At 43.8% G+C, this 21,893-nt stretch overlaps 1 protein-coding gene across 18 annotated transcripts in view; it reads right to left on the bottom strand.

Annotated features, from left to right (window-relative positions):
• Positions 1–21,893, bottom strand: part of EHMT1 (euchromatic histone lysine methyltransferase 1) — a 139,440-nt gene that overhangs the window by 104,698 nt on the left and 12,849 nt on the right. For 4 of the 18 annotated variants that reach the window (XM_088664975.1, XM_088664976.1, XM_088664977.1 and 1 more), the window contains exon 2: positions 13,390–13,536. The exons of 8 other annotated variants lie outside the window; for them this stretch is intronic. In XM_088664975.1, the coding sequence (XP_088521101.1) occupies positions 13,390–13,536 (147 nt within the window). Of the gene's footprint in view, positions 1–10,321; positions 10,462–13,389; positions 13,537–21,893 lie in introns of those variants that run through there. 6 more of the 18 variants (XM_035112756.3, XM_088664985.1, XM_088664982.1 and 3 more) reach the window with 4 other exon arrangements.

Raw genomic sequence — 21,893 nt, 5'->3', positions numbered from 1 at the left:
ATCACACTCTGGGGCAGCAAATTGCATAAATTATTTTTGCATTGCACAGAAGCACAGTACATGTTTTGGTCTGTTCTGAACATCCAGCCACCCTCCCCTCTTCAGCAACCACCCCCACTACAAGTGCCAGCCCTATAAAAAGGAAAACATCCTATCTCTATTCACTTTCTTCCTGCCATATATAATTTTATTAAATCTTTAAAAAAAAGTTTGAAAAAAGCTAAAAAGCCCCAAATACTTCAGCCTTTCCTCATTGGGAAGCTGTCCAATCCCTTTAATGGCAAAACCAAAGGACCTAAACAATATATATATGTGTGTGTGTGTGTGTGTGTGTGTGTGTGTGTGTGTGTGTGTCCCTTCTTACAATTATCAGCACCTGGTGTTCAAAGGCATGCTCCCTCTGACCCTGGAGATAGCTGGCTAGTAGCCACAGATGGTCTTATCATCCAATAATTTGTCTAAATTGGAAGTCACTACATCTTGCCATTAAGTCCAGAGTGCAACAATCCTCCCTCCATTTGCGATACACAGCAGTTGTTACTCAAGAGGCGTTCTGTGAAAGGAGAACATAGCCATTGTGTCCACAGCGATTGGTAGCCTTCTCCTCCGTGAATTGTCTAATCCTCTCTTAAGAGCCATTCATGTTAATGGCCATCTTCCTGTCTTGTGGAAGTCAGTTCCATAGTTTAACTAGGCACTGAGCGAAGAACTCATTTCCTTTTGTCTTTTTGGAAACTTCTAATATTCAGAATTAGTAGATGAGCTCGGATTCTCGTATTATAAAAGGAGGTGAAAAGCACCTCTTTGTCCACTTTCTCCACAGCGTACATTATTTTATAAACATCCCTTTCTCACATTTTTTTCTAAGTTAAACCATGCAAAACATTGTGCTTTCATGGGGGAATTTCTCCAGCAACCTCTCTGCACCTTTTCCAGATCTGCAATATTATTTTTTGAGATGGAGTCATCAGAAATGCACACAGCATTCAAAGTGTGGTCACAGCATTGATTGCTATAAAGGCACTATGTTATTAGCAGTTTTATTTTCCATTCCTTTCACAATGATCCTTAGCATGCAATTTGCCTTTTTATAGCCTTTGGGGTCAGTGTCTTCATTTAACTATCCACAATCCCGAGGTAGAAAAAAGTTTTCCTGGTTAGTCACCGACATTCAGAACTCCTTAGTGCTCCTTTTTGCCCATCCATCCAATTTGAAGAGAGCCCTTTGGAGATTCCACACAATTGCCTTTTGTTTTAACCACCTGCAAACAGTGTTCAAAATTAGCCAGACAGCAGGTGTATTTTGCACCTGACTATCAACCACTTGTGATCAAGTGAAGGAGCCTGGGCGCCAGGATGGCACCTGACATCTCAACCATCTTGCTGGCTGGTGCATAGCAGCGTTTTTTTGCTGCCCACCACCCACTTCCACCACCCTTCTGAGTGATCTCCCCTCCCCATCCCCACCCCTCCCCACCCCTTCTCTACATAAGTGCCTGGGGACTTCTATTTCACTGTATCTGAAGAAGTGTGCATGCACACGAAAGCTCATACCAAAATAAAAACTTAGTTGGTCTTTAAGGTGCTACTGAAGGAATTTTTTTATGTTCTTTAGCCAGTTTTTAATCCATAAGAGGGCTGGTCCTCTTCTCCCATGAGAGCGGTCTTTACTCATGAGCCTCTGGTGAGAGGCTTTGTGAATAGTTCAAAAGTCCCAATACATTATGTCTACCAGATCACACCTCATCCATATGCCTATTAGCACTCACAAAATAGTGAGTTTTGGTACTTTTCTTCAATTTACCTTTGCAGAAGCCATGCTGATTCTTCTTCAGCAAGGCTTGTTCTTCTATACACTTATTTTTTAAAAAATGTGCTTTCTACCATTTCAAGCTAACAAGCATATAAATTTCTCTGATTTCTTTCTAAAAATTACATTGGCTACTTTCCAGTCCTCTTTTGGATAATATGTGTGTTTTTGTTCAAAGTTAAAGCCAAATGATGCACTTCTTCAGCTATTGTGCAACCTTCATTGCAAGGTCCCCCGGAGTTCAGTTATATAAATTCAACAACAACAACATGCTGCTGCTACAACAACAACAACAACAACAACAACAACAACAACAACAACAACAACAACATGCTAGTTAGCTTTCCACAAAAGCAGAACCAGCCCTTCATGAGACTGCTGTGTATTCAGTTGATTTGTTCAATATCAGCCTACAGGCTTTTTATCCATTTATTCTGCTGTCTTCAGAAGATGATTAGATTTAGCTAGCAGGTAAAGGCGGCTCACACACACCCCACAAGTGCAGATATTCATTTAAATAAGCAAAGAGTTTAACCAAAAGGTATACTAATAATCAAAATAACTTAGTTCCTACAGTTGGCAACACAGAACAGACAAATATGGAAGTGAAGAATCATACAGAGTTGGAACACAGCTGTAGCATGTTCACTGAAGTTCCACACGCCATACTGACCCAGAGAATACCAAGGTGCAGGTATTGGTTTATAAAGCCCTATAAACTTAGAACCAGAAAGACTGTCTCACCCTTTATAGACCCAGTCAATCCCTGTGCTCTGAAGGCTGCAGGTACCATCTTATAAGGAGGTCAATTCCAGGTGATATAGGAATTAGACCTTTAGTGTGGCAGCACCTGCTCTTATACTAAATAATAGGTGTTATCTCTGTTATCGTTTCAGCATCTGCTGGAAAACCTTCCTCTTCCAACCAGCCTAATGAGCAGAGTTCTTTTATCCCCATCTGGTTCTGCTCTGGAACTATTATTTTTTATTACTGTTGTGTGTGTTTTTAATGTGGAACTGTTTTAAATTGTTTTTACACTCTTCTTGTTTTGTGGCTGAACTATTTGATTTGAAGAAGCCAGAATGCTGAACTCCTTCAAAGGCCTGCATAATAGTTCTGAGCCTACGTGCCATTCACCCAAAGAAGCTGCTTTAAAGTGGGGGCAGGCAGATGTCAGGCTTGTGGGGTCTACTTTCGTTTTTTAAAACTGGAAACTCAAGATCCACCAAGTGAAGAAAGCTGCAAAAGGCATAGGCCTACTTAGAACTAAATCCTTCTGAAGCCAGGACTTTGTTTTTGAATTGAGCCAGCATTTCTCCCCCACACAAATCCACTCCTGGTTATCCCCCCACTCCATTTTCTTCACTTCAGTAATATAATGTGGGGTCGGTGTCATTTTTGTTTATTCATTTTATTTAAAAGCATTTCTAAAACATTTAGTGTTTTTCAAAAAAAAAACCAACACCAATATCTAAACAGGTGTGCACTACAAGCAATGTAAAAGCAACACCCATTAAAACAAAAATGCAGCCTAAAACCAATGCAACAGTTTAAAAAGATATAAAAGCAAATGAAACAGAGTTCGGGGGATTCATACACACAAACTGGGTCCTGATTTAAGAGTCAGATCTTTGCAAGACATCTGAAGCAACTGGTGGTCACTGCTTCATGTGTGAAGGAGAGAAGGACATTCCACAGTACAGGGACAAAAGCAGACAGTGCCCTTTTGGGGGTCAACAACCTACTGTATTACATTCTGCAGGGTGAGGTTGCACAAGTAGAATACCTCCCAGATCGTTTTGTTATTGCCTTCACTGTATCAGGATTCTGGCATCTTTGCCAATCTACTTCAAATCACCGGAAATCTATCATTATGCCAAGATCCAATACTCTACCAAGAATGACCAACATGCTCCTTTTCTTGCTTCTGATGACTGTCAACAAATAGCACCAATAAGGTCACTCTTATGACCTTGGGTGGGGCTTATTGCACCTTTAAGCTATGTATGAAACACAGAGGTGACTCATACTTTTGATCAAATTGAGCATTACAAAACCTTATTGCAAAGTGCCCAGAGAATCAAGCTAATCAATGGAACCCCAAAAACCTTTTAAAAGTTGCATGCATTTCTGCAATGAATTTCTCGCGGTGGGCGCAAACTAAAATATGATATACACTTGTGCTGCCTTGCAGAGAGATCCTTGTGAAACAGGTTGACTAAGGAGCATGAGCAAAAATGCAACCATGCAGCAGGCCTTTCTGTCAAAGGAAAGTAGTGTGAGATTTTCTCAACTTGAGATAAAAATAAGGAAGCCTCAACTTGAGTGCAAAAAGCTGACAACTTTACTAGCTCACATAATTACAGTGGGAAAAGATTCTGACATCCCCTTGGACACTGGTATAAAACCAAGGAGGAGAAAAAATTACAGGTCAATAAACCTTGTGCTCAACCTTTTTTCTATTTTTATCCCTTTGAAAGGTTGATTTAACAGGCAAAACTAAAAGGGGGCAAAGTTTTGGTACTTTTCTTCAATGCTCAAGAAAACAAAGAACTGTGAAGTTCGTCAAATCATGGAAGTTATCTAATTATACCCATCCCACTCCAAACTAGTTTGCATTCCATATTTGGTAATGCGAAACTGATCAAAAGTGTGTGTTATTGAAACTATTCTATATGAAGTACCATGCACAGATGGCTCTTTAGAAATAATAAATAACAACACAAATCTTATTCATGTGCATAATTCGCATGCACTAATCTGTAAAGAAAAAGACCTTTGGCTAAATCCCCCAAAGCATAGTGATTCACTTACATTTGTAGCATATCTGCAGCCTATTAATGCCGTTTCCTTTCTACTGATCTGACAAAAATGCAGAAAAGAGTCAGTCTCCCAATGAGGACTACAAACAGGGCCGTCTTAAGCCCATCCAGCGCCCCCCTCCAGAGCCTCTCCAAGGGCCCGGGAGTGCCAAGCGGACCGCGGCAGCAGCGGGAGGCCACCTCCGAGGACTCCGCGCTGCACCTCCTTCTCGTTTCCCCAGCGCTGGGTTCCGCTCAGTCAAGCTTCGCCACCAGCACGCGCACCGCAGGACCAGCAAGAGCTGCTTGGGCGCTGTGTGCGCGCTGGTGGCGAAGCTCGACTGAGCGGAACCCAGCACTGGGGAAACGAGAAGGAGGCGCAGCGCGGAGTCCTCGGAGAAGGAGAGAGACGCGGAGCAGCCTCTCAGCTAGTGGAGCGCAGTCCTGGCCAGATCGCCGGAACCCTGCGCTCACTTGGCGCCCTTCCAGCGCCCGGCGCCGTGGTTCTCCGTGCCACTAGCCTCTATGGCTAGGACGGGCCTGACTACAAATAAAAACCAAAAACGAACAAAAACAATAGTCTTCCTCCTTCAGCTTCAAAGGCCATAGAATGCTTAATCAGCCAAAGGCCTAGTTATAGAGGAACGTTTTTGCCTGGTGCCTAAAGATACGTAACAAAGGTACCAGGTAAGCAACCTTGGGGAGAGAATTCTACCACAGAAAAGGCCTGTTATCATTTTGCCACCTTCCAGACCTCTCATGGAGGGGGCACACAAAGAAGGGCCTCAGATGGTGATGACAAGATCCGGGTTGGTTCCTATGAGGAGAAGCAGTCCTTGATGTATTGTGGTCCTGGGCCATTTAAGGCTTTATAGCACTTTGAACTGGGACCAGACACTAACTGGGCAGCCAGTGCAGTTGGGCTGGGATCAGTGTAATATGCTCAAACTGGTGAGCAACCTGGCCAATGAATTCTGCACCAGCTGAAGTTTCCAAGCTGTATTCAAAGGCAACCCCGTGTATAACACATTGTAGAGATTACCAGAGCATAGACAACAGTAGTTAGACTATCCCTGTCTAGATAGGGACTCAGCTGCGTCACCAGCCAAAGCTGATGGAAAGCGCTCTGCGCCACTGAAGCCACCTGAGCCTCAAGTGGCAGCAAAGGATGCAGGAGTACCCCTAAACTATTGACCTGCTCCTTCGGAGGGAGTGTAATCCCATCAAGAGCAGGCAACCTCATATCCATCTGACCTAGGGAACCACTCACGAATAGTGCCTCAGACTTATCTGCACTGAGCTTCAGTTTTTTGGCTCTCATCCAGACCATTACCAAGGCAAGACAACAGCCCAGCACATCCAGTGCAACGCCTGCAGGTGTAAAAGAGAAGTAGAGTTGTGCATCATCAGCATATTGCCGACAACCAGCATTTTTTATATTAAAAAGCTGCCAGTCGTCACCATGAAGTTATTACAGTAAGTGCCACACTTTTAACATGGGGGGGGGGGGAAGGTGCCAGTACTGTGCACCCTTGAGTACCCCCAGAAAAAAGCACTGCAGTGAAAATGTTCTCCAAAACTCCAGATGACTCCACTCAGTGGTTTAGTGTAGATGTTAAATAGCATGGGGCACAGAGAGCCAGTATGGTGTAATGGTTAAGAGCGGTAGACTCGTAATCTGGGGAAGCAGGTTCTCGTCTCCGCTCCTCCACATGCAGCTGCTGGGTGACCTTGGGCTAGACACACTACTTTGAAATCTCTCATCCCCACTCACTTCAGAGGGTGTCTGTTGTGGGGGAGGAGGGGAAAGGAGATTGTTAGCCGCTTTGAGACTCCTTCAGGTAGTGATAAAACGGGATATCAAATCCAAACTCTTCTCTCTTCTTCTTCTTCTTGAAGAGCACCGCATTGAAGGCTCCATGGGGCTGAAGAGAACTTCCCCAGCATCACCCTCTGGAAACGACCATCTAAGTAGGACCAGAACCAATGCAAAGCAAGATAGCTGCCCACCTGCAACTTCGACAGCCACGCCAGGATACCATAGTCAATTGTATCAGAAGCCACTGAGAGGTCAAGAAGAATTAACAGGGACACATTTCCACTCTCTCTCTCTCTCCTGATAAATGTCAACATACCATGTGACCAAGGCAGTTTCTGTGCCAAGTCTGGACCTAAAGCCTGACTGAAATGGATCTAGAAAATCAATTCCCTCCAAGAATGCCGAATCTGGCCCACACCTGGATCTGGATTAAATTAACTAAAAACACAAACAGGTGCTCTGCTCTGGTACTCCCAAATCATTCAGAAAAGATGAACACACACCCGTTGTCCAACTATTGTAAAAATAATTTTGCCACAAACCATCCACAAATCCAGATCTCCTACTGCTGTGTATCGCAATGGCAGTTATTAATGGAAACACCAGAGCACCTCTTGAGAGAGATAAAAGCAGACTGTGACACTGTGTAATTAGCACAGAAGAAGCTCAAAAGATGGAATTCCATGTCACAAGAATCTTTCAGTTCAGTCTATTTTCAATTTTAGAATTGAGGAAAATTTACTTGAGGGTTAGTCGATGCCTCTCAACCTACCTTACATCGTTGTGGGGAGGATAAAATGGGGAGGATGAGAACTACACATACCACCTTGAATTCCTTGGAGTAAAGATGGACGTCAATGCAATAAGCAAAAATGTGCATTGCCAGAGTTCCTGAATACCAACACAACATTCAGTGTTATTGCAAAAATGTCTCCTCTCTCTCTCTCTGCTATACATGTTCAAATTCCCCTTATTCCTTCAAATACCCAGTCACCATCTGTACTTTGATTTTCGCTAAGCATCCTGAGCCTAGTGACTTACTAGAATTCCATATTCCCTGCAGTCTGTTGCATTTTGCTGCTTTTATCTCCTTTTCATTTTCCCTAATAGCTTACTCCCTCTGAAATAAGGGTTGTATGTAGCATCTGTTCTGCATGCAAATAGTCCTATGTCTGTATTGTAACCTTCAGTTTTGCCACTTAAAAGACTCTTCTGGCTCATTCTTCTGTATGTGGTAACAATTCCAAAGTTCTGAGTATGAGGAAGGATGATAGTTCAATGGCCAGGGATGATGGGAGTTCGGCAACAAATGGGAGGGCCGAAGTGGTTGTTATTATAAGTTCAAGGTGCTGGTTTGGGTGGTTTCATTTGGGTATATAAGGCCCCAGAGAGTGTGGGACCAGGATACATGAAAGATAGGTTTACCCTTTGTATTGGGCCTTTAATGTTATCGGCACCTACCCTCCCATTAAATATTGAGACAGGTGCCATCTCAGTTGCCCTTTCAGCACCTACTGAAGACCTTTATCTTCTATCAAGCCTTTTAAGAAGAAATATTTCCCAGTCTACAGTATATTGAAATTGTTTTTAGATCTTTTAAATGTGTGTCATTTATGTGTTTTGCTAGCCCAGGCTCCTTTGAGAGAATGGAATCAATCAATAATTTTTTGCATTAATGTGCTATTCACTGCTGTGTGAGCTTTTCTGCCAAAAATCAGCATAGAATTGTTGTCTTTGTTGTCATTGTTGAGATTGTTAATGTTCTCAATTTCGACGACGGTCCTCTCCAGATGTCAGGTCCTATCACAATAGTCAAGACCAATTTTGTGGCTAACAAATTATCAAATGGGAGGTTTTAATATATGTTTGTTTTTAATGATGATGGTATTATGTCTATATGCTTTCGATCAAGACTATGGATTTCAGCTGTGGTTTATATCCAATCTTATTTGCACACTGTTTGGGGAGCTTTTTTTTTATCAAGAGGTTTATAGGTCTTCTGAAAAAGAGAATAAATATCTGACAGCATTGTACTCCAGTGCTATGAGAAAGAGGGTTTTATGTAATTTTGCAGAAGACTGATGCTTGCATGAGCTGAAGGGAGTTGTAGTCTGAAACATCAGGAGGGCACTGGGTTGGCAAAGCCTGTACTACACTATTCCAAACCCAAACCTAGAGAAGGAATAAATTTATAGGCACAATAGTTTTCTGTTATTTAAGGCAGGCAGTATTTTTAAAGGATTTTGTATGTACAGCAGTATATACTGATTGTAAGTCTGTTCCATTTTGTCTCTTCTTCTCCACTCCCCCTGGGGGCTCCTCTAATTTATGCATGTATACCTGTTATAAGCTAAAGGGTGAAGAATGCAACACAGCAGGCAATGAGGTGAATAATTTGGTATAGGAAGTTAAAAGAGAACAAGCTCCAGCACTCAGAATGTTTTTCCAAGATGGATGCCAGAGGCTGAGGCCTGTTTCAACCAGGAACAAAATGAAAGCACAGTTGCTTCTATTTCACCTTATTGTTGTAACCACAGTATGCTATCCTAAGGTGATTGACCTGATAATGGTGGCGGGCACCTGGGAGGCTCATGAAAGTAAAACAAAAGGCTGAAACCAAACACTTCAAAGGCTGGATTTGTGAACGGACACCAACTCACAAGTGCCTGGCCAGTGCTAGTGAATTTCCCTCCTTATTTTGTGCTTTCCCAGCAGTGTTGCACAGAAACCCTGCAGAAATCAACCCAGATGATCCAGAGGAGCACGTGGGTTTTTTAAAGTGTTAGTTTCACCTGGGCCTGCCAGCCAAAAATAGCATCAATTTTAAGTGTGACTGAAATACAATCAACTGTAAAGGCACAGATGACTTGGTGGCAACATCGCTCAGCTCTAAACTAGGTCCTCTTTGACTTCAAAGCCACGTACATTTAGAATTGTTTTCTAAACATAACAAGATTCTAACTTCAAGTGTACCACACTTCTATCAATACAATCAGGAAATCAAAGCCAAGACAGGCCCATTAAAAGTCATTGTACACACAATTTACCATCCCCCCTTTATGGGAGGAAAACTATCTACCACGCAAAAGAAAGTAGTCTTGCAAACTTCATCCAGGATAATAAACCAACTTCAAATAAAAATGTTTGGCACCTTAAGAGCTTGCTGCTCAATCTCCAATACTGGGCATATTTGGAATTATTGTTTGAGTAAAACAGAAGACCATTTATACTTTTAAAATTAATACACAGAAGCCATTTTGAAGGGATAAGGCCCAGTTAAAGCAATTATTTCAAAATCCTGCATTAAAAAGCAACATGCCTACAGTAATATAAAGTAGCCACAAAATCCCCTAGAGTCCTAGTTTGCTTGTTTGTCTGACTGATTGGTTTTAGTTACCTTGTGCTATTACACTTTGGAGCTCTCAAAATACTGTACATTCTTGCCGCCTCTTACACAAAAGGTTGAGACAATGTAATTGGCAATGGACAGGGAAAAGGTTATAGCAAAGAATGAGAAAAGCTGGGCAGACAGAACAGCAGCAGCAGCAACAACCAACTTGCTGCTTTGAGCATGGCTTTGCCTGCTTTGAGGCATGACTCCATAAACGTTTCCAAGAGCAGCTTGCCTTCAAGTAAAAAAGAAGCATGCCTCATAATTCAGAACCAGCTCTACCATTCAGCGCAAATGGAAAAGGTTCCAGGCTACAAGGTTCCCCCTTCCAGCAGAGTAGATAAAAGGATCTGATAACAGAAAGGCACTGCTTTTGCTGCTGGAGTTATTTCAGTTCACAGAGCCATTTCCTTCCGAAATATCCTCCCAAGCACAAGGGGGGGGGAGAGAGAGAGAGAGAGAAACCAGCCCTTCAGAATATAACTTGGAAGTGCTCATACCTCAAGTCTGTCTGTGCAGGCCTTTTGGGATTCTTGTCAAGGCGTTTCAGAGGCCTAATCTACTCCCTCCACGCGTTCCAACCAAAGCCACAGTAGGTGGCTCAGGAGCATGCTCTGTAGTGCAATCTCACAATGCCCCCAGAGGCCCAATGATTGCATTACCAGCCAGAGAGAGAAAAGAGGAGGAAGGAAATTGAAGGAACAGGAGAGACAGTATTCCTTGCAAAGAGGGTTTTTTTTGGGGGGGGGTGTTTATACACATTATAGACCCTGTTGTGGCCAAATATGCATTTTAAAAAAGAAGCAGAAGGCGTCCAAATCGTGATGCACACTTTTATAATCACACACAAAGACAAAGCTTGTCAAGAAACAAAACCCATTCTGGTCAATTATACAATATACATTCCTCCCTGAGGAAGGTGGAAAGTCCACCATGCTCTTTCTCCCTGAACCAAATCAAGGATCTTTCTGGAGCTTCAAATGAAAACGGAAATGCTCAGACATTTGAGGGCAAGGGCCACTCCCCAACAATAAGTGAATAAATATTCTTCCTGTGTAAAAATAAATGCACCAGTCATATAAATCAAACCAGCTTTCTCTGCAACGTAAGACTGTGGGTCTTTCTTTATGGTCCCACCCAAAAAAAGCTTCAGGTGTTTCAATCAGCCTCTGTAGTTTCTATGACAACATGGATTTGTAATTCATTAAGAGGGAGGGAGAGGGAAACAGTTTTAAAAACAAAAGAAAACCCAAGAGCATGCAATTCAACTTCCGTCAAGTTTTGAGGTCATTTACAGGTGTTTGCCCCTTTTCAACAACGTATCTCTGAACCAAAGCTATGATCTCATGTCACTTTACAGATACCACCTGGTGCAAAGTAGACTAGAATATTGTCTGGGGAAGATATTTCTGTTTTATTTTGCAAAATGCTGTTCCCTTGGACCTACACTTTTTCCAAAAGTAAACAAACAAGTTTAGGAATCCCTCTTCCTGGGGAACTAGCGGAATAGGGGGAATAGGCGTCTCCTACAACTCACACCAGGGACGTGTTGAGAAAACAGGACAAACTGCAGCAGAATGAATGAAAATAATGAAGTCTTTTTGGTTTAAGACCATGTTGCCAATTGCACCCACAATAAAACACCAGTCCGGGGGTGTTTTATGCAGCTTCCGGCTGTGGTCTAAACCACTGAGCCTCTTGGGCTTGCCAATCAGAAAATCGGTGGTTCGAATCCCAGTAACGGGGTGAGCTCCCGTTGTTTGGTCCCAGCTCCTGCCAACCTAGCAGTTCGAAAACACGCCAAAAGGTGCAAGTAGATAAATAGGTACCGCTCCGGCAGGAAGCTAAACGGCGTTTCTGTGCGCTGCTCTGGCTTCATCAGAAGCGGCTTATTCATGCTGGCCACATGACCCAGAAAAACTGTCTGCGGACAAACGCCGGCTCCCTCGGCCTATAGAGCAAGATGAGTACCGCAACCCCAGAGTCGTCTGCTACTGGACTTAACTGTCAGGGGTCCTTTACCTTTATCTTTTTTAACAACTCACACCACTATCAACATACTACACTTCCCGTGATACTTTGGGGAAAGTCATGACTGTTTACAATGGCAGGCTTTAAAAATATCGCACAGATGGGACCTAGGCTTAGCTGGCTTCTGTAAGTGGAACTGGGGCAGCATCTTGTCCTTCACCTCAAGCAACTGAGCTGGTCCTGAGAACATTATCTCTTTTATGTCTAGATTTGGCACTGTGTAGTTTTAAGGATTCCTATTAGGCTGTCTCTGCTTTGTGCAAATTCCAACTTGAGAAGGCACATCACTTTCACAACAGGCTCAACTGCTTCCACCCATCTTTTCTTCATCTGTAGATGGATTATAAAGGAAAGATCAGTGGGTCCTCTTTGACCCTACTGAGGCTTAATTCTGTTGAAATATAAATCATCGCTTACAGCAAGAGCATGTTTTCAACATGCAGCTTCCATCTTTTCAGCCAAGGTCAGCATTTTTCACCCAACAACATCTGAAGGGCAAATGGGTTTCAGAAAAAAGGCATTGTTTTATGTGTAGGAGAGGATCATAGGAGTAAACAAATTAATCAGCTTAGATGAGTTTTCAATGTTTTCATGGAAGGGATTTTAGGGCACAGTAGTCATGGGGGTGGAACTCCCCACTACCACCATGACAACGCATTCGTCAGTGAGTCCTTTTTGCAACTCACTGCCAAGCCCCGGGTCCCAGGAGCCAATTGGCACCTAGTTTCATATCCCAGTTTCTAACACTGCTTCCAATGAAGGTAGCCAGAGTAACATCCAATAAGAACAGGTAGGTAGCCATGTTGGTCTGACACTTCTGTTTCTAGTGTATCTGAAGAAGTGTGCATGCACACGAAAGCTCATACCAAAATAAAAACTTAGTTGGTCTTTAAGGTGCTACTGAAGGAATTTTTTTCTATTTTGATCCAATAAGAAGATTTCCTTCCCCCACTGTCAGAGGATGTAATGCTTCTGAATGACAGTTGCTGAGAATGGTAAGTGGGGAGAGTGCTATTGTACTCGAGTACTGCACCCAAAGGGTGCTCATCAATGGCTCCTCTTCATCCTGGAGAGTAGTGACTAGTGGGGTGCCACAGGGTTCTGTCTTGGGCTCAGTCTTATTCAACATCTTTATCAATGACTTGGATGATGGGCTTGAGGGCATCCTGAGCAAGTTTGCAGATGACGCCAAATTGGGAGGGGTGGCTAATACCCCAGAGGACAGAATCACACTTCAAAATGACCACAACAACTGGGCCAAAGCAAACAAGATGAATTTTAACAAGGAGAAATGTAAAATACTACACTTGGGCAAAAAAAAGAAAGGCACAAATACAGGATGGGAGACACCTGGCTTGAGAGCAGTACATGTGAAAAGGATCTAGGAGTCCTGGTAGACCACAAACTTGACATGAGTCAACAGTGTGATGCAGCAGCTAAAAAAGCCAATGCAATTCTGGGCTGCATCAATAGGAGCATAGCATCTAGATCAAGGGAAGTAATAGTACCACTGTATTCTGCTCTGGTCAGACCTCACCTGGAGTACTGTGTCCAGTTCTGGGCACCACAGTTCAAGAAGGATACAGACAAGCTGGAACGTGTCCAGAAGAGGGCAACCCAAATGGTCAAAGGCCTGGAAACGATGCCTTATGAGGAACGGCTTAGGGAGCTGGGTATGTTTAGCCTGGAGAAGAGAAGGTTAAGGGGTGATATGATAGCCATGTTCAAATATATCAAAGGATGTCATATAGAGGAGGGAGAAAGGTTGTTTTCTGCTGCTCCAGAGAAGCGGACGTGGAGCAATGGATTCAAACTTCAAGAAAGAAGATTCCACCTTTGGAATTTGGGGTCACTTGACTGCAGGCTGCTAGCCAAAGACTGGATTTATTCAGAATAAGGATGCGTTGCATGTGCATTTCTTAGCATCCTTGTTTAGCTTCATTCAGCAGGCAAACAAAAAGCATGCCTCCCTCACATAAATGACTTCGGTATGTCTTTCTGTTGCAGACATCTCCCTATTTTTACACATTTCCGATGAAAATTGTTGTTATTATTATTATTAAATTTTTGTAGCACCCTTCATCTATAGATTTCAGGGCAGTTTTCAACATAAAATCATCACGGAACATGTAAAAATCATCAAGGAGCATACAGATAATGTGTCCCTGGAACGAAAGAGAAGCAAAGCTTTCAAAAGGTTCAGCTCTTTCCCTTGCAACATTTGCCCCCTAAATATTTATCAATGGCACTGGACAAGGTTAGAGGGCCAGGGGTACTGTAAGAGGAAGGTTCTGTGTTGGAACGCTCCGAGTTTGGGAATGCTAGCGAGACAGACGGACTTTTTTTCTCCTGAAATGAAAAGCAAAAGGGTGGGGAGTGTAAAAGAGAGATAAAATTGCCAGGGAGATGACTACAGCTCCTGTTTTTGAGACATTTTTTTAAAGCCCTCTTGGCATAAAGAGGACTCATCATCACTCATAATTACAGTCCTCAGAGCTATAATGTAAGAATTTAAGATTATCATCAACTGGATAATGAGCAGCTAAAAGAGTTAAGGGACTGCAGAAAAGGCCACGAGCCTCCAATGGTCCTTATTAGCCAAGTAATGACTGCAGACACGCCAAGTAATGACTGCAGACACGCCTAGCCTATTTGCCACTTTCCCTTTCTCCTTGGGTGTTTTATGCACCCTATTATCCTGTCTTGCTCAGGGTGGTAATCTTGGCAAGACTGGCTATTCAGAAGATCCACCTTGAGTGAATCAGAGAGCATCACCATTTTTCACATAGGGTTGTGCCTTACTCAGCGTAGTCAGAAATCGATGGACACAATCATCATCTTGTTACATCATCATCATCATTATTATTTATTAACCCACCCTTCACCTTAATGTCCTAGTGTGGGTTACAAGACTAAAACCAGTTTAAAACAACTCACCATCACAAGGATAAGGTGGGTCCTAAAAAATATACAGCTCAAGTGGGGGGGACCAATGTTAAGGGGGTGCCACTTCAGAATTCACTGGGAGCTGTATAATGAAGGTGCCAGATGAACCTGTGTGGGAAGGGAGCTCCACAATTTAGGGGCTACCACAGAGAAGGCCCTCTCTTGGGGAAAACAAACCCCGCTGCCCTCTCTGAGGGTGGAGGAACTACCAAGAGTAGTAGTGTAGGAGACGGTCTTTCAGATATTTGGGGCCTAAATCATTTAAGGTTTTAAACACTAACATGAGCACCTTGAATTGGGTCCATAAACAAACTCCAAGTGACTTAGGAAAACAGCAATTAAAAACAAGAGTATGAATATTTGCACACTACCTGCATTTCATTTTCATCTCATATTCTGAAGTCTGCCCAGTTAGCTTTTAGACCTTGCTTAAACCGGTTGTTACCATAGGATGGTATCCAATACAATGAAATTATCATACCTACCGGTAAGTAAGCCATTCCCAAACCCATTTAAGTGGGTTTAACCTGCAAGTGCCTAACTGCGGGTTGTGCAGCCAATGCTAGTCTTGCTCAGAGTAGACCCACTGAAAATAATGGACATGACTAACTTGGATCCATTAATTTCTGAACTTTTTTTAATTTAATCATTTGACAATGATTAACCACCACCACAAAACTCAGATAAAATTACTTCAGATCATAATATTCTGCAAAAAAAAATATGGCTTAACATAAAATTTCAATATTCAAAAACAAACAGAACCCTACTTGAATTTGCTTTTTCAGGAAGCAATTGTTTTCTTGACAATATTGTATATGGGGCAACCAGTTTTCCCAGAATTAATATCTATAGTCAGCTGCAATTCTCAGCTTTTTTTGCCATTGTGACCAAGTCTCGAACTTTATTAAGCCACTAGCTGACCCGGCCATGCGTTGCTGTGGTTCTTTCATGTGATCCCCCCCATCCTGTCACGATCCATGACGTAACCTGCCCCTCCTCCCTCCACCCCGGCTCATCCCTGTGTTTCCATAGGATACCCTTCCCTCTGTTGTCCCTGGGGAGTGTTGGCCCCTCCCCCCTGTATCTCCATACCTTGGCCCCCACCCTCGAAACCGAGTTGTTCAGTTCCATAAAAAACCCAGGAAGTGGCATGGGGAAGGTAGGGGATTGTAAATCAAGGGGTTTGGAATTGGGCACTGCAAATATCTGAGGACTTAAACTGGGGAGAGAAAGTGCATGGTAGTTTTTTTAAAAAAAGACGCAGAGGGTTGCATTCAGTCGTAGTATATGTGAAATGGAGGGTAATAGCCCCCCTTCAGATCCCCCTGAGCCTCAGAGCCCCCCTGAGTCGAGGTGAGATACTGTGGAGAGGGCAGGTTTCATCCCTGTGCCCCCCCCCTGTTCTGACCCATTACGTATCCCTGCCCTCTATTCGCCCCCCCCCCACCTCTACTTGGCCTAGTCTGGAAAGCGGCCTAGTCTGCAAAGCCGAGGTGAGATATTGTGGAGGGCAGGTTTCATCCCTGTGTCTCCCCACCCCCCACCCTGTTCTGACCCATTACGTATACCTGCCTTCTATTCATTGGACCTTGTTGCTGGAAAAGGCCTGTTTTCAGCTGAAACAAAATAAAAAATATTCCTTCCAGCAGCACCTTAAAAACCAACTAAGGTGCTGCTGGAAAGAATTTTTTTATTTTGTTTTGACTACGTCAGACGTTGTGGCTAATCCCTTTGACTGGCCCCATGTGTCCCGATCCATGATCTATTCTGTTTGTGTGTCCCCCCCTCTCCATGACCGGCGTATCTCATGACGTTTTGAAGAATGTTATTTATTTTTGTCTTGTGGTTATTTGGTGGGGGGTTTTTTGGGGGGGGTAGTGTTGCTAAATTGTAAAGTAAAAACCCCTTGCCGTGCAGGGGCCTACATAAATCAAAGGCTGTGCTGCGTCCTGTGCCACCACCACCACCCCCAGGCAGGCCCCAACCTCCACTTGGCAATGTTGGCTTTTTGGTGGGGTTATTTTTTGGGGGGTAGTGGTGCTAAATGGTAAAGTAAAAACCCCTTGTCGTGCCCAAGTGCGTTGTTGTGGGTTATCCCCCCCCCCCCGGGCCTAGCAGAGGCCTGGCAGCCTGACAGGGGCCTACATAAAAGAAAAGCCTAGTGGTGTGATAATGGCCGCTTTGGGGGTTTGATTTGCTTGGTTGATGATGATGTCATTTGGTTTGTGGGTGTGGCTTAGATTTCACAGGAAGGGAGGGGTGGAGGAGGGTACTACGCCACTTGAGGGCGCTGTTTGACTTGGTGGGAAAGCAGGTCTGCACCTGGGCAGGTATGCGATTTGAGGGATTTTTGCCCCCAACAACGCTCTAGGAGTGGCCTGGATCGTTGTGTCAAAATTTCAGGACGATCAGTCAGGCGGTTATGGAGGAAAGTGTCGAACGGAATTTCACGATTTTTACATTTTTATATATATAAATTATTTCCAATAAGAGAGTAATGTAACTTTCCAGTTTTGAGCCACTGACAAGGATGTACATATATTCCTTGTATTCTTCCTTTAAGATAAGTGACATACAGTTCAGCAATATGGGTGCTACAGGTGCTATGGATTGGTATTCCAAGACTTGGTAAATTGACCTGCTTGAGAAAAACTTGTGTGAGCCAAATGTCCAGGGATCAAAGTGTTCAGTCTTCATTTCTTTGTCATTTGGTTTTATTTTATTTTATGCACAAACACAAACATAGTGGCTCAGGAGCATCAGGTACACAGGTCCATGCAAGTGTCTGGATTTACCGTAGTACGGTAAAAAAAATTGAAACAAAAAAATTGCAGCTGCTTTGATTTAGACCAGGCATCCCCAAACTTCAGCCCTCCAGATGTTTTGGACTACAATTCCCATCATCTCTGACCACTGGTCCTGTTAGCTAGGGATGATGGGAGTTGTAGGCCAAAACATCTGGAGGGCCGCAGTTTGGGGTGCCTGATTTAGACCATAGAATCCCTTGTAATTATACACCATATATCCTCCCCCACCCCACCCCGGTAATGTGACAACTAATCTTTTTTATTTTTTCTTTCATTTTTTTTCTCAATACCTACCTGTCATTATTAAAACTCAAGGGGGGGGGAGTGAAAAATGCTATTACTATTACTTAAGTATACTGGTCGCTTTCACGACCAAGGTTACTCAAAGTGACTTACAATATATACGTGCATTACAGTGTTTCTCATATTATAAGACATGTCTTATATTTATTTTTTCTTCAAAAAAACACACCATGGCTTATTTTCAAGGGATGTCTTATTTTTATTACGGTACATGGGTAGTGCAGTAGCTCCCCCCGCTATCGCGTTTTGTGTGTCCTGTTGCGTGTGTGTGTCCTCTCGCTCCCACACCGGGCAGTGAGCTGGGGAGCGGAGGTGGTTTTGCTGAGTTGATTGAGTCAGGCAGGCAGGCAAGGGAGTCTATTTCAGATTGCTTGAGGAAACGTTTGCTGCTCTGCCCCCCCCCATGCCTGCGCCTCAGCCGGGCGCGCATCCTCAGCCCGCTTTGCGTGGCGGGGGCAAGATGCGCATCAGCATGCAACCCCTCAGGTTCCTTCCGCCCCTCCCTCGCCGCCAACCGACCCCCACCCCATTTCCCCGCCTGAGGTAAAAAGTCCATACCGTAGTTAGAGCCGGTGACTGGCTGCCCAGCTATCATATGTGAAGGCCGAGGGAGGAGGAGGGGTGGGTGGGAAACCTCTCCTGGCCATTTCCACACCTCCCTCGTTCGTTCGCGCGCCTGCCTGTCTGCGAGCGGGGCTTGGCGCGGCGCGCGCAAAGGCTGCATCCGGGTCCCGGGGCTTCGCGCGGCGCGCGCAAAGGCTGCATCCGGGTCCCAGGGCTTCGCGCGGCGCGCACAAAGGCTGCAGCCGGGTCCCAGGGCTTCGCGTGCCACGCGCAAAGGCTGCAGCCGGGTCCCAGGGGTTAACGCAGCAGCCGGTTCCGAGCAGCCCCCTTCCTTTTCCTCTTCTTTGCCACAGACCTGCGGTATGGCTTATTTTCGAGGTATGCCTTATATTTTGCCACCTCAGAAAAATCCTGCCATGCCTTATTTTGTAGGGGTGTTTTATAATGTGAGAAACACGGTAAAATGCTAGTTTTAGGGCTAAACTAGGGCAAGGTTAAAACATTCCACACAACTAAGGGCATCACAGATAGTTAATAATCAAAGGCCTGGTGAAAAAGAAGTTTTTGCCTGGCACCTAAAGCTATTGATGATGATGGCACCAGTCAAACATCCCAGGGAGAGGTAACCCACAAGCAGGGAGCCACCAATAAAAAGGCCACCCTGTAGGTCATTTTACAGTCCAAATCTCTCTGCTTGAAGCAGGAAACTCAGAGGAAAGGTATCCCCAACTGATTTCCCAGTTCTCCAGAGTCAACCTGCAGACGACCTCACAGAGCTCACCCCTCTGGACAACTGGTTCCATAGTCAAGCTTCTCCTCCCAAATTCTACCCTCCTGTAACATTATCTCTAGTTACAGGTAGGTAGCTGTGTTGGTCTGCCGCATTCAAAACAAAATTAAAAAAATCCTTCCAGTAGCACCTTAGAGACCAACTAAAGTTTGTCATTCCTATGAGCTTTCGTGTGCATGCACACTGTATCTGAAGAAGTGTGCATGCACACGAAAGCTCATTCCAGTGACAAACTTAGTTGGTCTCTAAGGTGCTACTGGAAGCAATTTTTTTTATTTTGTTTCGACATTAGCTCTAGTTCTGTTTTCTGGAGAATAAAGGTGCAAGCAGATGAGGGGACTATTGCATTATTTTTCCTGGTTACAATACCCCAGTTTCAGACATCCATTTTAGGCTGCATTAGATGCTGAGTTATGGCTTTCTTTCTTTCGTTGGTTATGGCTTTCTGATCAACATACCACCACAACCTTTCACGTTTCATTCACACCAGAAGGCATGATGCAACACAACAAGCAGGCATTGTTGGTCATGTCCCCACCCTCTGTGTGCATGTACACTTCTGTACCCCTAAGATTCACCCAGAAAAAGAGCAGGAAAGGACTGCATGTTTGAATAGTGCTCCAAATTTTGTCGAGGCAAGACCTGTGAAAACCATGGGGAAATTGCAGGAGCCTAAGACCCCTGCAATTTCCCAGGCTAATGGGGTTACAAGTGGATTTTTTTAATGGAAGCAATTAACAGGAAAATGATTGCTAAGCTAGATTCCGCTAGATTTCCGCAAGTGGCTTTTATGTCATGGGAAAGATCACATAAAACACAAAAATTACCAGGTAAGGAAATGTCATGGAAGCGGAATGACGCACATGCTTTAAGTGTATGGTGTGTAAGCAGCCTACTTCCTCCTCAAACTGCAGCAACCAGAACTGGACCCCCCAATGTTTAATGTGAGGTTAAACTACTGTAGGATAAAGTGGAGCTGTTATTGCTATGGATTTCATCATCATTTTTCAGAATTTCATCATCATCATCGTTGCTATTGCTTATTTCAATTGCTTGGTGTCTTGAGGTGACTTAAAGTATCAAAAATGTACGGTACTGCAATTTTAAAAATCCAATGGAGTAAAAAAAAAAGGCCCAGTACACAACAACAACAACAACCTATTGCTTTTTGTGACCTAATAAACTATGGTTCTTATTAATGCAGCTAAAAATTGCATTAGCCTTTTTTTTTGCATCACACTGTACAACCCCAAGATTCTTTTCACATATAATACTGTCAAACCAAGTCCCCCCTCATCCCATGCATTTAATTTTATTGCCATTATAGTTTTGTTCACTACTATGTTTTTGGAAAGGTGTGGCTGGGCCCAAGGCCACTGAAGCAGAAGGAGAAAAACTAGGAGGAGGAACTAGAAGTCCAGGTCCTGTATTCTCATATTTAACCTCACAAACAATCTGATACCTGGTCATGAGAAACATCTGTAGGATAATATTTTTTAAGACATTCACCCTATAGCTTTAAAAAAAGAAAGAAATTATGCAACCTGTGTTCAGTCAGACAAAAAACAACAACGTGGGAATGAAATAATACTCTATTTCATTGCAAATTAACATGGCTTGAGTGGTCAGATTTCCAACACTGTTTAGGAAATATATGATATAGCAATAGGAAACTAGATTTCAATTTAAATCAGACTTTCTTCCTCACTGTTTAAAATCATATACTTTTCTCCCTATATCTAGCCCCCATCCCAAAAGCTCATTTTTTCCCTCAACATCCAGCTAAATCAACTGAAAAGGAAAGGTAAAGGGACCCCTGACAGTTAAGTCCATTCGCGAACGACTCTGGCGTTGCGGCGCTCATCTCACGTTATTGGCTGAGGGAGCCGGAGTTTGTCCACAGACAATTTTTCCAGGTCATGTGGCCAGCATGACTACGGTAAGCTGCTTCTGGTGAACCAGAGCAGCGCATGGAAACGGCGTTTACCTTCCCGCCGGAGCGGTACGTATTCATCTACTTGCACTTTGACGTGCTTTCGAACTGCTAGGTTGGCAGGAGCAGGAACCGAGCAACGGGAGCTTACCCCGTCGCGGGGATTCGAACCGCCGACCTTCCAATCGGCAAGCCCAAGCAGCACAGTGGTTTAACCCACAGCGCCACCCAACTAGCCAGACCAACATAAAGCAGCTTCCTATGCTCTCTCTCTCTCTTTGCAGCTTCTCCAGCAAATAACTACCTTGTGTGCTATTGTAAATATGTGCATCAAATCAGTCTCATGATTCAGTCCTAGAGGCAAAAGCACTTACTCCCCCAAATTTGATAAAATTCCCATCCATAATCAAACTTCAAACCCTTTCCCCCCTTCCTATTTCTGATCTGAACTCATAGAAGGGAAAGACCCACCCCACCATTTCAGTTGCTTGATTCCCCCCACCCCGCCATCAGGGTTGCAGGATTGTTGCAGGATTGGTTGCAGGATATCAAGTGTCGCATGCCTAATGTGATCTCCGTCTCTGCCTACCCATTAGCTCCATAACTGCCCTTAGCACCATGCTTAGCCCCACAGGCCCCAGTGGGTACAAGATGCCACTAGTTTATGCTAAAACTATAACCCTCGATGTCCATTC

Source organism: Zootoca vivipara, chromosome Z2, assembly GCF_965207765.1.
Source record: "Zootoca vivipara chromosome Z2, rZooViv2.hap1.1, whole genome shotgun sequence".
NCBI lineage: Eukaryota > Metazoa > Chordata > Lepidosauria > Squamata > Lacertidae > Zootoca > Zootoca vivipara.
The sequence above is the reverse complement of the archived record's forward strand: the minus strand, read 5'-3'. Positions and strand labels throughout refer to the sequence as shown.